This window comes from Drosophila nasuta, chromosome 3, assembly GCF_023558535.2.
Source record: "Drosophila nasuta strain 15112-1781.00 chromosome 3, ASM2355853v1, whole genome shotgun sequence".
Classification (NCBI taxonomy): domain Eukaryota; kingdom Metazoa; phylum Arthropoda; class Insecta; order Diptera; family Drosophilidae; genus Drosophila; species Drosophila nasuta.
Genome location: NC_083457.1, coordinates 38,202,286 through 38,218,346, shown reverse-complemented (window position 1 = coordinate 38,218,346; position 16,061 = coordinate 38,202,286). Strand labels below are relative to the sequence as shown.

Here is a 16,061-nt window from a genome sequence, read left to right as displayed (position 1 = left end):
CACAACATTGATAAGCACTCAATGTGCCATGACAGTTGGAGGGCCTCTAATGATATGCTAGTTGAAAATGAATATGCGTTAAATGTCTAGGGAAATTAGAGGAATGTTAAATGACGCACTAACCAAAGAGCTATTCTATATTGTGTCAGCAAACAAATGTTTTGTAACTCAACTATATTTAGAGACATAATAAACAATTAACATAGCTGTTAAATAATCGATAGAAATTCGTAGTTATTTGTTGACTTCCCACACTTTTTCCTTTCTACTCCGCTTCATGAAATAGTTAATGGCTGCAAATCAATAAAAGTATAGTAATTTAGGTCCTTCAATTTATTTTTGTTTGCTAACCAAAAAAAGAACTTAATACTTTGCCAAGGACGACAGCATTTTACATACTTAAGTACATTTACCTAAATAAGTATTGGACAGTTAATGGGAAAGCAGCGCTCAACCAACACTCTGTAAATAATTAAACACTTACCGAGTTCCCTATTCTTATTTTCTTTGCCCTTTCTTATGACAAATTACATATTAAGTATACGCGATGTAATGGAAAAAGTGGCATTACCCAAAAGAGGGAATAATATTTATTGTTAGGGGAAATAATAGATGTAATTGGGAAAAAATATATATTTATTTGACAGGTGATAATTTTTAGATTAGGTGAAGTCTATTAAGTAATAAGTTATATAACAATGTATTGCACAAACATGTTATCTTCTTATTTAGTTATATTAAAATTTGTGGTACAATTACTTAATAAACTATATTTCAATTTATTTTACAACTATACTATCTATTGATTAAGCTATATTTAAATTAATTGTACATTAATATTATCTATTGCTTAATAATGTTTATTAGAATGTATTAATCCAAAAATATTTATTTGTTATCCCAATAAAAATTACTTTCCTAGAGTATTCACTAGTCAACCTTTTCATATATTTGACTCTGCAACCATTCAAACCTAATGCAAATGAATAAATATAATTGGTTAAATAGGCCATATCAAAGTCGAGCCCTTCATTTCATGTGAAATAGACAAGGAATCGTTTAAACGTGGTCACATTTTCAATTTCTGACTGACATTTTCATTTGTTAGTTCAACTGGAAGTTTTCCTTGTTGTTGTTGTTGCTGCTGTCGTTGTTGCTGTTGCTGTCTGTCTCCTCCATGGCGAACGGCAGCAGAACTTAAATGTTGGCCCGAAGGCATCAATTTGCTTGCAATTGGCATTCAAGTGTCTGCGCAACGAAATTTGTTGCTGCTCGAGATTTGTATCTTAGGAAACAATTTTAAACGGCGCACAAAAATGCCGGAAACCAGACACAAAATGTTAACGGAACAGGAAACAGCCCTACAGTGGCGCCCTCTCTCTCCTACTCACACACACATACACATACTCACACGCACATTGTCAGAATATTTAAGCAAGGTTTAAGTATCACTCGAGGAGTAGAAAAACGTCGAGTTCATGTAAATATAAACGCCCTTGAAGCTTAAACCACTCAAAGTAAACTCACAGTGCTATTATATAATCATACCCACTATAATGGCATCTACAATTTTAAATGACAGTTCCCTTTTTACAGCCACATTTAAATTTCAAAAATAAAACATCTTGATTTTTTCTGCCTAGCTGATAAGCTCAACCGTTGAGTTGCTGCAACTGTTGCGGAGCAGCACGCAGGCGCCATCTAGCGGAAAAATGTTGCTAACTCGCGCTAGCAGCTCTGTAGCAATCCAATTCTCTGCCGTTTCATAGAGGTGGAAAAAGTTTGATGATTGCCAATGGACATCGATGTATCAGAGTTTGAAAAAAATAATACTGGAAAAATACCATAATCGTTTTAAGGGTATTTTTCAATTGTGGTTCTTTAAATTGCTGCGCTTTATTCAACAACACACCGAATAATAAAAATTTGCGTTCTCGTTTTTTGTATTCTTATCAATAAGATGTGAAAACTAAAGAAGTTAAAACAAAAATCTTTAGAAATTGGAAATGACAAGCTACTTAAAATATCGCGCCTTCGCGCAACTCGGGTTTTGTAAATATACCAAAGTACTATGAGCAGTATAAACAGGTGGCATATATCGGACATTACAACTTTTATTTTACAAATGTGTCATGTGGTCACAACCCAAAATTGACATACAAAACAAAATTAAATATATATATAAATATATATTTATAATGGTGTAATTTAGACCCTTGGTAGAAGAAATCTGAATTTGGCTGCAACAAACATCGCCATAAATAAAATCGATATTTCTCAAAATACATCGATACAAACATTAGTCCATCGATACCTCGCCAGTGCCATCGATGTTCCTCCACCTCTACTGCTTAACCAGAAATCTAATAAGAAAAAGTGAAAAATAACAAAACAAATGCGATAAATATTGTTGAAAAAACGCATCGATAAATTGGCGCAGTTGTGTGGCGCGTTAACAACAATTGAAGACGTGTGCGAGCTAAACGCAAAGTGCCAATAATAAAGAACTAAAAAAAATAGCAAGAAGACGACGAAGATGAACGAAGAAGAAGAAACGACAGCAGCAGCAGCAGTCGTCGAATCGTGATGATAAGTTTGTGCGAGTGCGGTGCAACGAAAACGAAAATAACATACATAATACGTGTGTGTACATAATAATACTCATACGTGTGTGTACGTACGTATGTGTGTACATATGAAAAACGTGTGTATGTGTATTGCATGCGTGCGTGTGTGTGCGTCGTAGTGTAGTTGTGTAGGTGTGGAGTTGTCTGTGTGTGTGTTGCGCGGTGTTGTTGTTCTTGTTCTTGTCGCGCTGCTGCCTGAAAAACACAAAAAAAAACCAAATCGGAGCAGTAGCTGAATTTACATACATAGAGTACGTTGCCATACATACATACAACAAGGAAATGCAATACAAAAACGGTCACACAACGGGCACAACGCTGCGCCGCCAGTCCCAACAAGAAGAAGCAGAACCCAACTGCGTGTTGTAATCCCAAGAATTCCAATTGGGAAAAAGCAACAAACAAACTACACAAATACCAATACAGTTTTTAAAGTGTCCGTCGCTGTTGCTGCCTCTGCCTCTGTCACAGTCGACGTCGGTGTGAAAAGAGGTCAAAGGCGCAACAAAAGTTTTTCATTTCGTTGGTAACGAAAACACACAAAAAAAAAAAAATACAACAAAAAAACGTAAAAATTAAGTGCCAAGCAGCTGAGCGCAAAATAAAAAAAAACGTCGTAGTTGTGCGTTAAAACAATAAGCGCGAACAACCGTGTGTGCCAGTGTATGTGTGTGTGTGTGTGTTTGCCTGCTTCTAAGTGAGTGTAAGTGAGCAAACAACAACAACCAGCAAGTAGAAGAAGAGCAGCAGCGCCACACACAGCACAAAAATCTTTGCGCGCGGCCATTAACAAATTCCCAGCTGAACAACAACAACAGGAACAACAACAATATTTCAGAAACGAGCAGCTGCGCTCAAAACTGAAATTAGAAATCAATTTTTCGTATTAAACAATCAAAAAAGAACACACATTTCTAGCAGCAGAACGCAATATAAAAATCTGGTTTTATCAGTCGCTCCACCACCAACAACAACAAGCAACCAAATAATAATAAAAAGCAAAAACAAAAAAAAACGGCTGACAAGTTTTTAGCGCGTACGGTAAAGAAGAAGACGACGCAGTAGGCAAAAAAAAGAAGAAAAGAAAAAAGCTACATACGCTCGCGCTGTGCTGTGTTGTGTGTTAGTCTTAGTGAGAGCTTAGAACAAACAAACAAACCAACAACAACAACAACTGAACTACTACAAAAGCTTGACAGCAGCTGGGCGCTAAAAAAGCGCCAAAAATATATTCAGCCATAACAGAGCCATCATAATAGTCGTATATAATATATAAATATATATATACATTTATATACCTATTTTAATTAAGCAACACAAAAAACCAAAACGCCAAAGCGAAATATTTTAGCACACAAAACAACAACAGCCACAATCGGCAAATTCAGGAGTTTGGAGAGAGAGCCATCTAAAGAGAGGGAGAGACAGTAAGAGAGAGCAACGATTGTGGGAGAGCACGCGAAAGCACGCAAAGCGGAGGAGTGAGAGAGTGAGACAGCAAGTGATTTTGTTGTCATAGCGCGCGCTTGACAAGTAAGTAAAAAGCCCTCTTGACTAGCCGCCCATATCAACAGTCCCTCTTCTCCCCCACCCTCGGTCATATTACTGCCCACGCGCCATTACATGCCCCTCACCTCGACCCCCTTCGCTGCCACCCACCAATTGCAATTCGTTTTGTTTTGCAAAAGCGAAACCGGCGACCGCTCAATTTGCATTAGTGTAAGTGAAATGAAGGGAACTTTCGGACATGCGGGTGTTTGTCATTTTCGTGCATGCTCACCCATCCACCCTTCTCCCCTTCCCTTCTTCTTCTCCCACTCAGTGTGCACACCGTCTCGCGTAAACAAACAGTGCAAAATTATTCAAAAATTCCATGGCGCGCGCGCCGATAAAGCAGCTGATAAGCACACAACACAAAACCCAACAACAATAAACAGCAAAAGGGCCTGGGATAGCATGGTTAGAGGGGGATACGAACAGGCAGACCTGCTTCCTGTTCCCTGTACTCCCGACATCTGGCAACGCTAGCGGGCCATGTGGGCTTAAGTAAATTTTTATCGTTTCGGTTTATTAAATAATTATTAAATGTCATTATCGATTCGTGGGAATCTTTTTTTCTGTTTTTGCTATTCGCTGTTTCCTAGTTGCCCTCGCACCCAGCAACAGTCAACAATTGTTATTGTGACAGCAAAAGGGGGCGTTTGGGTAATTCTTATGGGCACGAGCCCAAAAAGAATGCGCACTCGCTGAATGTGATCGGCATGGGCAATTAGCCAGACTGAGCTTGGCTTTAAGCCATATTTGGTTTTCACACACACTTCCGAATTGTTAGTCATCAATTAGCTGGAATTGGCGATCGCACCAGGCGCTACGCAACTTTGTCTTTGTATTTCAAAATTGACTGCTTAACTGGGCTTTATGAACAGAGATAGCGAATACATATTAATGATTTTTAAAAGGAATTCATTATTATTAATCAGTTCAAATGAAATGAATGTCTAAGATATTCCTTGCACTATCCTAACACGTGACAGCACAAACTCATTTTAGTAAATTTCCCATTTGAACGTCTAGATATCAGTTGAAATGTAATTAAAAATTCAGATATTCCTACTTTTAAAACGTAGCAAAGCAAATTCCCATCATGGAAGTTTTCTTTTTTAAAAATTTTGATATTAGGAAGAAATATGAGCTTAATATATCAATTTTATTACTTCAAAAATATGAGTGTAGAGGCTGATTACTTGTCAGTTAAACGGAATTGAAATCTTAATTATTATTTACACCATCCTAACAGGGGACAAAACCAACTCACTTTCTTAAATTCCCCAACTCAACTGGAATTCAGAATTTCCCACTTTTAAATTGTTATTAACGAGATTCTCATTTTCCCTTTTAAAAAATGTGCTAGGAATAAAACTACATTATTTCAAGGGAAATAAATAAGTATTGAGTTTGCCAATTACCCCAGTGAGTTCAAATGAATTTCAAATATTATGAATCAGTTCAGATATTATTAAATTTTCCAGTGTTGTACGAAAAATTCCCACCATGGAGGTTCTTAGAATTCTGAATTATAAAGAAGAAAGAAAATAACTGGGAATACAGTTATAAACTTAAATTACTTATCCATTTAAATGAAATAAAATGCTCAACTATTTATTGAAGGTTATTGAAAGCTGACAATGCAAAGTTTTTGACGTTTGAAAGTATAGATATAAATTTCAAAAATCAGCTCAAAATGTTTGTTATTATTTAAGATTCATATATTTTCAATTTAAAAAATTTTAGAAATAGAACTATAATAAAACTGTTCAAATAAAACAGCCATCTCCCAAATGTCAAAACGTGATAATACGATCTCATTAGCAAATTTTCGTAATGAAAAATATAAACAATTATCATTGAGTTGAAATGAAACTGAAAACTCAGATATTCCATTCACTATCCTAGAACGTGACTCTGCAATCTCATTATAGAACGTTTTCATTAAAATAAAATAGATCTTAATTTTGAAATCAACCCGCGGAACTTGGGATGAATTTGATTTATCAGTTGGCAAACTTTAGTCACGAGCACGATTTAAGATCTACGAGTATGTCCAATCCGAAGATAAGACTATACCATACAACCAAGTTCGCATGACTTCATGCTTTGATTGTTCTATCACTCCTATGTGTATTCACATGTTTTGCCCAAAAGATAAAGTATCTGTATCTCTCGCTTATACGCTAGCTCGCTCTCTTTTGCCGTGTGTGTGTTTTGTTGTCGTTATTGTTTGTCTCTGTAGCTGCTGCTACTAAGTTGTCGTCTGTTTTTGGTAAGGTCTTTTGTCACCAACAACACCCTGTCAACTAAGATCAGGTTGATGATGATGGTGAAGCTGTGAAACTGGTTTATGATTGCTCGATCGATATTATTATATATTGTATTTTATATATTGGGAGCATAATCGCAAAAGGAAAGGCCAAACTGGAAATCCAAATGCGATGCGTTTGTGTCGCTTCAGAAAAAAACTAAAACACAACAACAACAAGAAATGCCCTTCACGTGGATGAAGTAAAACAGCAAAAACTTTGCCCTGCGTTAAAGCGAATCAATGAATGCAAAATAATTTCGTTTCGCTACGCAAAAGCATTTGCATATTGCAGCTGCAGGTTGTCGTCGCCCTACTGAACTAAGTGTTCCCCCCTTTTGGTTTCCCAAGCTTTTTTCGCAGACAGTTCCAAAGAACTATAAAGCGCGTTGTTTACTTTGGTCGGAACAACGCGATTTCCCGCCCTTTTTACATATCGTGCTCGTTATGCAATGGCATTGAGACACAGCGAGACAACATAGCTAACGAGTGAAATAGCAACAAACAAGAGAGAGCGAGAGAGGTGCTATGAGCCACACACAGAGAGAGAGAGAGCGGTGCGGCTACGGCTATGGCTATGTCTGATTTGTTAGACCAACTATCTGCCTTATCAGCGGCCGTTCGCTGACACATTGATAAAGCTCCCAAGCACCCCAAATCATTAGCAATACCCTACAATGCACGTTGCATACGTGACTTGTCAAGCAGCTTGCGACGTCAACAGACTTTGCCCTCAATTATTGCTCATTATACATTTTTCGCCAATGACTACGAATTTATCAGGTTTTTATATATGTATGTAGATATGATAAAAAATTGTTTAATTATCGATACCCTTGTCTGCTTGCTTGCACCACATTAAACTTGCCTAAAAACTTGAATAATTTGGCTTAATTCAGAGAAAAGTAATAGATAAACATTATACCCTAACTTGTAAGAGTCAATATCATTTGTGACTAGATCAAACTCTCATATATATAGTGATAGAAAAATAGTTATGTGTAGGTGAATAGAACTCTTCGAACCTGAGGGTGCTATAAAACAACTTTTTGTAATTTTCCAAACATCAATTAGGTGAAATCTAACATAAAAGTTTTCACGGAAACTGCGAGAAAAACTTGTTAATATATGTACCTTTAGTTACAGTCACGTTGATCTTTTGTGTATACTCAGAAACAAGGCATGCACGACTGAGTTGTGCCTACAAACAAAAAAAATACAACACTTACCTTGGTCAATAGAGTATTCAAGTGTCGCTTTGTCCTCCACATAGATAGTTGTTTTCATGGGAGAGCAATTTAGTTCGATGCGCCTGATAATATGGCGTAACAGAGCAACAAACAAGCGCACCCGCAGTGGGGGGTTAAAGCGTGGTGCAGTTAACCCTTGATGACCAAAAAAACCTAAACTTTTGATTTCACAAACTAATTGTATTCTTGCAGACTGACCACAGGCGCAGCAAAGACAGCTAGTTATAGCAACAGGAACAACAAACAATCACAGCAACAATGGCCAATCCACGCAAATTCAGCGAGAAGATTGCACTGCAGAAGCAGAAGCAGGCGGAAGGAACCGCTGAGTTCGAGCGGATTATGAAGGAGGTGTATGCCACCAAAATGGACGAGACACAGGCGAATCAAAAGCTGCTCGAGTGCTGTTTAAGTGGCCCCGAGAGTGGCCCAAATGCAAATGCCTCGCCAGGGAATGCGGGCAATGGCAGCGGCGGTGGCAGCGGGAATGGAAGTGGTGCCAGTGGCGGTGCCTCACCGGATGGCATAGGCGGTGGCGGTGGAGGAGGCGGAGGCGGCGGTTCACCCACAGCGTATCGAGAGTCGCGAGGGCGTAGTGTGGGAGTTGGGCCCATGAGACGACCCTCGGAACGGAAACAGGATCGTTCACCCTACGGCAGCAGTGCGGGTGGACCGGGTGGCTTAATCAATGCCATGGGTCTGCCCAACAGCGTCAGCGGTGGCAACAGCAGCAACAACAACAACAATGGCACACAACAGAACCTCTATCTGAGTCCGCCAATGGACACGAGCTGGCGACGCTCGAACTCTGATTCGGCGCTGCACCAAAGCTTAAACATGGCCGTGGCTGCCGAGGGCTGTTTTGCACCGGACATGAATTCGTTGCACGCCAATTACCCGCAGCAGCAGCAACAGCAACAACAGCAGCAACAACAACATCACCAACGATCTCATTCGCCGCATCAAATTGGACGCAGTTTCAGTCCGCAGGCACAAAGGAGAAAGCCACCGTTGTTACCGCATCAGGTGCAGTTGCAACAGTTGCAGCAGCATCAGCACAACATGCAGCAGCAGCTGCAGCTGCATCAGCAACAACAGCCGCAAGCACAACAACAGCAACAGCAGCAACAACAGCAGCAGCAACTGCATCAGCAGCAACAGCAGCAGCAACAACAACAGCAGCAGCAACATCAGCAGTTGCAACAGCAGCAACAAGCAACGCCATACAACGCCAAATTCCCCAATTCGCTGTTCAGATCGCTGCAGGATCAGGCCAGCTATGCCAATACCGGCTCCCTGCCTAATCTCACCGCGCTGCAACATTACACCACACCTCAACAGCAGCAGCAACAGTCACAGCAGCAGCAGCAACAACAGTCACAGCAGCATCAACTGCAACATCAGACGCTATCGCCGGTCATGTCACCGCACAATCAGCGACGCGATCGCGATCAATCGCCTAGTCCCTTCAGTCCTGGTGGTCCGCCTTCGCCCTACCATCAGCAACAACACTCGCCCACATCCGCCGTCGCCAACAACAGCAACAACAGCAGCAACAGTCAAACAACAGCACAACAACAGCAGCAGCAACAACAACCAACGAGCAGTTCACCGCATCTGTCGTTTAGTCCGCTACCCACGTTGGGCGCCAGCGCGAATAACACAAACAACACCTCAAACACTGTGGCCGGCAACCTGACCGACTATCGCCAGCCCGCCCATCCGTCTAGTCCACGCTCCTCGCCCGGCCTGCTGAGCAGCGTTTCGGGCAGCGAGCTGCACACATCGGCGCCCGCAAGTCCGATTCGCGTGCAACAGCATCAGCAACTCCCCGGTGGCTATGATACCACCTTCAATAGTCTGAATCCCTCGTTTCACAATCACTTTGAGAACTTCTCGCTGGGCGATAGCAATTCATCGCCGGAGCAACAAAGTTTCGCCAACAATTTTGTGGGTCTCGGTTTTGATGATTTCACCGGAGCGACGTCCGCAACGGGGAATGGCACAAATGGACCGTTTCAGGACCAGAATAAACTCTTGGACTACAATGAGCTAAGCGGCAGTCCCGAAGCCAGCAGCAACAACAACAACCTGAGGCGCATCAACAACCAACAGCAACAACAGCAGCAACAGTTGCTGAATAATAACAGCAATGGAGCGGGCGGTACGGGAGCAACGCATAATGGCGGAGCGAGTCTCAATGGTCCGCGTGGCGAGCACCACAATAACAATAGTAGCAACGGTGGTGGTGGTGGTGGCAATGTGGTTGAGCCGCTGGTCGCCTCGCCAATTCCCTCGCCTTTGGGTTGTCCCAGTTCGCCGCTTCCCATACCGATGTCTGCGCAAGCCTCGCCACAGCAGCAACACCATCACCAGCAGCATCAGCAACAGTTGTCGCTGTCATTGCACCACTCGCCGCACCACTCACCGATGCATTCGCCGCATCACACGAATTCGCCGCATCATACGAATTCGCCGCTCTCGAGCAGCTCGCCTGTGAGTAATGCCTGCAACTCGAACATGGTCATGAATCATCTGCAACAGCAACCACAGCAGCAGCAGCAGCAACATCACCACCAACATCAACAGCAGCAGCATCATCATATGCACCATCAGGGACAATCGCAAAGCCATACGCCAACGACAGCGAATATACCCTCCATTATCTTTAGCGATTACTCGTCGAATGCGGACTTTAATCGCGAGATTTTCGAAACGCTCGACTTGGATTTGGGTCCCATGGATGTGGCTGGGTTGCAAATGCTCTCGGATCAGAATCCCATACTGATTGCCGATCCAACGATTGAGGATACGTTCCGTCGCGACCTCAACTGATACTATGAGGAGGCTGTTGCGGCTATCGAGAGCGGCGTGCTGCTCGAGGACACCTACGAGACGCTGTTGGGCGCTGCCGGCGCTGCTATGCCACTGCCCATCCCCACCAGTCCCATCTCGGATGTCCAAACAGCAGCATCAGCGGCGGCGGCGGCAGCAGCAGCAGCAGCGGCTAGCGAACGGGATAAAAAGGATCTAGAGGTGGTGGAGCTGTTAGTGCCGGGTGTGATTGATGATCTGGTCGACTCCAGCGATTTGGATGAGGAAGTGCGCAAGTTTTTCTGCTAAGTCAAAGCCAAGTTATCGCCTCCTAGAGATGTAAGCCTCCCTTCTTATAACTCCTTGTCCTCGTCCTCGTCCTGATCCATGTCCTTGTCCCGGTAGTTGTGCTTTGTGTAGCTCGTAATACTTTTAGCCATTAAGTGTACTTGAGAGTCCTCCCCTCCGTTCCCCATTTTGTCCCTGACTCCCATCCCCACCCATAAATCGGAATGCGATCCTTAGACGCGATCGAATCCGATCCGAAGCACAAGCGTTAAACATACGAAAGATATATTTTACAGCGAGTCTCAGATTTTACTTAACTACGCACATAAGTCACGAAAATACCTATTACAAACTACAACTACTTACTCTAAAAAATAAAACAAAAAAACGTAACGCTACTTTCTGTATATAACCATATATACATTGCACATGTATATGTATTTATTTATATTATGGAAAAGGATTAAAACCAAAAAGTGTCTTAGACCTACGACCAAATTATTGTACACGTTCTATAAAAACAAGAATAATAAAAGAGAGAAAACTATTGAAGAGAAATTCCTGTAAAATAAAGCAACAATTTGCCGACTATTTATAACAGATAAATACTGCTATGATCGCTACTATCGGAGTCCCCATAGCTAACAGGTATAAACCGTACGCATGTTTGTATATAGAAATACCCTTACGTGCCGTCGAAGCAATTACTAGTATTTAAGACCCGCAGATTCGTTACCGATCCTTACTGTGCTGTAAACATTATCTATTTAAACAAAAATTCAAAGTGTTCCTTGCACACTTATCGAATAACACAAAATAAAAATGATAATTTTTCGAGGTGTCCTTGATTCATTCGCCATGCCCTGTCTTTAAAATGCAGTATCACAAAATAAATAATTACCATATATACATATAGCTAAATATATAGTTTATAAAACACCTGACATATTTGGCCAGAGAGACAGAAAGGAAGAAACTGTTGCAGATCTATTTACTGTAACTTAAAAATTAAATTTAAAAAAATACAAACGCGACAAACATCACGAAATTGCAACCACAAATAAATCAAAAGAAAAAAAACGAACTACTCAACATTTTTTACAAACCTTAAAGCTAAATATAAAATACTTAGTTAGGAGGCATAAATAAAATAAATTAAACACACACAAAACCGCAAATGAAATCTTAAATAACATAATTACCACACTCCGTAACTCTTACACATGAAATTCTTCGTACCAAAATTAAATCACAATTGTTTTTTATTTTCAATTCAATTCCAAATTCAAGCGAAAACACAAAAAAAATGAATATGAAATTATGTAAAGAGTATATATAATATATATAAATTTATTAAGCGAATACGAGTAATACAAATTTTTAAGAAACGACAAAAAAGAAGAGCGAGTAACAGGCTTTAAAAGTGCAAAACATTTTATTAATTGAGTACCAGAACTTATACATAATATTAATAATAATAATATTGTTAATTATAGTAACAAGATTTTTGCATAAAATATACATACATTTTCCTTTTTTTAATGTCAATGTAAAACTCTAGTTATAAACTACATAAGTAAACTTTAAATCCTTTACAAAACTATGCAAAAAGAAAATCAAAAAAAAAGATGCGAAAAATTAATATTTAAATCAACAAAAAAATATATTTGTGAACGACGTTTAAAGAGAGGGAGAGAGAGAACTGGCTCTGGCTAGAAACAGCAACAACAATAAAAAAAAATTAATAAAAATACTAACAGCTAAATTTTTGTTATTTTAATTGCTGTGTGTTGTTGCTGTTTTTTGGACTCTGCAAAAGTTCAAAATAAACCGAAAAATGTGTATGTATTAGATTATACATGATACTATTACAATACAAACTAAGTAATTGTGTATGTAATATATAATTACATTTCTAAATTATGGAAACAAAAAAAACAAAAAGAGAAGAAATCCAAGCAACAGGAATAAGAGTATATTCAATGTAATAACACAGTTATTTGTTTCAAATAAATCTTACATTTAATTTTAAATCAAAATACGAGAATTCTTTTATTTTCTACGTGCACCTCCAATGGAATTCCATAGACTAAAATAATTAAATGAGTGCGGAATAATTGCACGTCAACTTATGAGCACGAGCATGTAAATCAAAAGCATGCAGTTGACAGACATTTTTTAATTGCACACACACACACTTACAAATTGTACTGTGATGATTACAATTAGCAAAAACTGTTGTTATTTTTATTAGTATTATATGTTTTGCTTTGTTTTAAATGCGCGGCGCAGTTTACGGCGTGGGCTAAATTTAGTAAGCAAAGTTCAGAGTGGGACATTTTTAGTCCTATTTACCTATGATTAAGTGCGGTAGAAAGGGACAGCACATGCAACGCAAGTATGTATAAGAAGAAGTATAAGCACAAGTCTTAATTCCTCTAATAAGCACAAGTCTTATACACATCCAAATTAATAGTTCTTTGTGTGCAACTTGCGTTCAACGATAAATGTTATTAACTATTATTAGAAAATATGCTAAGATTAGAAAAATAAAAATTTCCACTCTATGTACAGGCTATAAATAATATTGAATTCTTTGGATCCGGCTGTTGTAGTAGTCAGTACTTGTCAATAACAAGAATTATATTTAACCAATTGAATTAATTAAAATACCCTGCGCTTATAAGAGCATAAGACAAAGCAAAGCGCAAATCGCAATTTCTAAATCAAGCTTTTGATTTTGTTTAATAACGTTGTTCGCTTTGACTTTGCTGATACTGTCAACGCTGAAAGGGCAAGTCGCACAAAAGAGCGAGCGAAAGATCTACAGAGAGAGAGGGAGAGCTATTCGCAGTGGGAGTGGGAGTGAGAAGAGCATTTTTTTCTTTTTGGTTGTCGTAGTGCTGCATAGTAGTAGACGAGACGAGCAGTTCGTGTTATTTCTTAATGAAGTGCGAAAATCAAATCAAATTGTCGTGCTAATAGAAGCGATGACGCTTTGACTATAGCGTCATTATCGTTATCATGCGCTGCTCCCCACTCTCTTCCATGACCGGTTCGATTCTTGGCAGCAAAAGGCGCAAATGTTATCAGCAAACACGAGAGAAATAGTAGAGCAACAACAACAAAGCAAACGCGGCTGGCAATCTAGGGGGCGCCTTAAACGACATTCCGAGACGCAGCCAGCGCCCCATGCTTGAATTTCGCTTCACAGGGGGGAGAGCTTACAGTGTGTTGGTATAAACACACATGCATATATGTACGTGTGTGCATATATATGTGTTGTGTGCTTGTGTGTGCAATTTTGCCAAACAGTTGAATGCGCTTTATGGCATACAATGATAAGGTCCCTGGGCTGAGGCAGCTGCCGTGCATAACAATAATGCAATATGCATTGAATAGTCATACGGAAAGCAATTGGTATTGATCACAAGTCATCCTATTGATTGGCATTAGGGCGTGACAGTCAGTCATATATGAATATACTGCTTTAAAAGAGATGAAAATATTGGTGAAATGTTAGGAAAATATTGGTTACTACGTAAGTAAGTAAAACTGGGAAATTTCAAAAATTATTTTCATAGTTAACATTTCAAATACACCTTGCCCCACTGTGGATCAGGCTATGATTAAAACCATCAACAACAACAAGTTCTAGAGCCGTAATAAATAAAATAAGCACAAATATGAATATGCATTGTAATGAAACGTAAACAGGCGATATTGAGCAAAGTACTTATATATACATTTATATACTATTGCAATAAGTAGAATCGTGTAAATAAGTGCAGCACAAATCTAACCTCACTTTGGCTAAAACGTGTGCACATGCGCTGTTCAGTAACAAACAAATAGGAAACAGACCTAGAGACAGTAACAAAAGTGAGAAAGGTGAGCAAAAGCGGTCACGCAAGCAAATTAAACACTTTTGTTATTTGCCTTGCCAATTTAGTGAATGACTATTTAACAGACTGAGCAAATATTTGATTTCTTTCATTGTTAGACTGAGGGGGGATTAATACGTCATACATGGACGGCGGGTAAAGTACCGCTTAGGTCGGTCTGGGCCCAATGCCCAAAACAACAATAGTCAGACATTGTTATTGCGGCAAATTGATAACACAATGCGACAAATAAAAAATACATATATATGTATATACATATGTATATGTACATAATTCATATGATGAATCAATAATTTCGACGTTAAAATTAGAAACGGTTAACTGGACTCTCAAACTGTGGTGCGGCGCATGCCTCGCTCTCAAACTGCAGCCAGACATTGCCCCTAAAACTGTGAACTGTGCCGAAAGCTCTGCTCACAAACCATAAAAAGCTCACGATTCGACTGTGACTCCTAAACACTAGGCTAGCTTTATTACATTGGCTACTAAATAAAGAATGCAGAAAGTAGGTACAATATCAATATCAGTATTCATTTTATATTCTATTGGTACGTAGGTAATCTTCGTCATCATCGTCCGCATCCTCAACCACGCTATAAGAGCTCTTGCCCTCTTTGCCCTCCTTAGCCAAATGGGTCTCAAAGAACTCCTCGACGGTGTCTGTATTCCATTTGGTAATTGATAATGTTTCTTGCACTTTGCCGCTGGCATCGAGGAGCTTGACAATCGGATCCAGACCACGCACATATTTGATTTGCAAATTGGGGAATTTAGCTGGCCGGCCGCTCTGTATGAATGCCTGTATCTGGGGATAAGCACGGAATTTACAGGTGCAAACCTCTAAAATGGCCTTGGCATAGGTGCGTTGTGCAGCCGGTTGCTGATCTTGAGTGCAGCATTGCTTGCAATGCGGTCTGTTAATGAGTTTTAGATTAGTATTAATTAGATTATCATTTAAATAGGTTACCTACTTTAAGGTTTCCAATCCAAAATCATCGAGTTTTTCACAGTTCGAGCACATTAACTGTGTTTTAATGAAGCCCAACTCCCGGCAATCAGCTGCCGTAAATTCAGCATTGTTTTGGCACTGAAAACAAATAATAAATGAGATGTGGACGGTTGAGGATGTGTATAATACTTACGCTGATTAGCACTAATACTGCAATAAGAGATAGACCGTATTTTATCATATTTAAATATAAATTTTATATTCTACTACCACGTCGTTGTTTACAAAATTAATAGAGCTATCGAATTATCGATTTTGTGAAGAGATATCGATTGTTATGCATCGACAGCCGAAATAGAATCTAGTATTTTT

The 16,061-nt window shown here is 39.6% G+C and overlaps 2 protein-coding genes across 2 annotated transcripts; one reads left to right on the top strand and one right to left on the bottom strand.

Moving 5' to 3' along the window:
* Window positions 1–2,288: 2,288 nt before the first annotated feature.
* LOC132788852 (putative uncharacterized protein DDB_G0271606) lies at window positions 2,289–12,874 on the top strand. The gene is made up of 2 exons (XM_060796485.1): window positions 2,289–4,160; window positions 7,926–12,874. The coding sequence occupies exon 2, from the start codon at window positions 7,992–7,994 to the stop codon at window positions 10,566–10,568; it is 2,577 nt and encodes an 858-aa protein (XP_060652468.1). The 5' UTR covers window positions 2,289–4,160; window positions 7,926–7,991; the 3' UTR covers window positions 10,569–12,874.
* Window positions 12,875–15,178: 2,304 nt separating this feature from the next.
* On the bottom strand, window positions 15,179–16,007 carry LOC132793706 (selenoprotein F). Its single transcript, XM_060803754.1, has 3 exons — window positions 15,883–16,007; window positions 15,712–15,827; window positions 15,179–15,654 (listed from the first exon to the last, which is right to left on the bottom strand). Exons 1-3 carry the CDS (start codon window positions 15,928–15,930, stop codon window positions 15,276–15,278), a joined length of 543 nt encoding a protein of 180 aa, XP_060659737.1. The 5' UTR covers window positions 15,931–16,007; the 3' UTR covers window positions 15,179–15,275.
* Window positions 16,008–16,061: the final 54 nt, after the last annotated feature.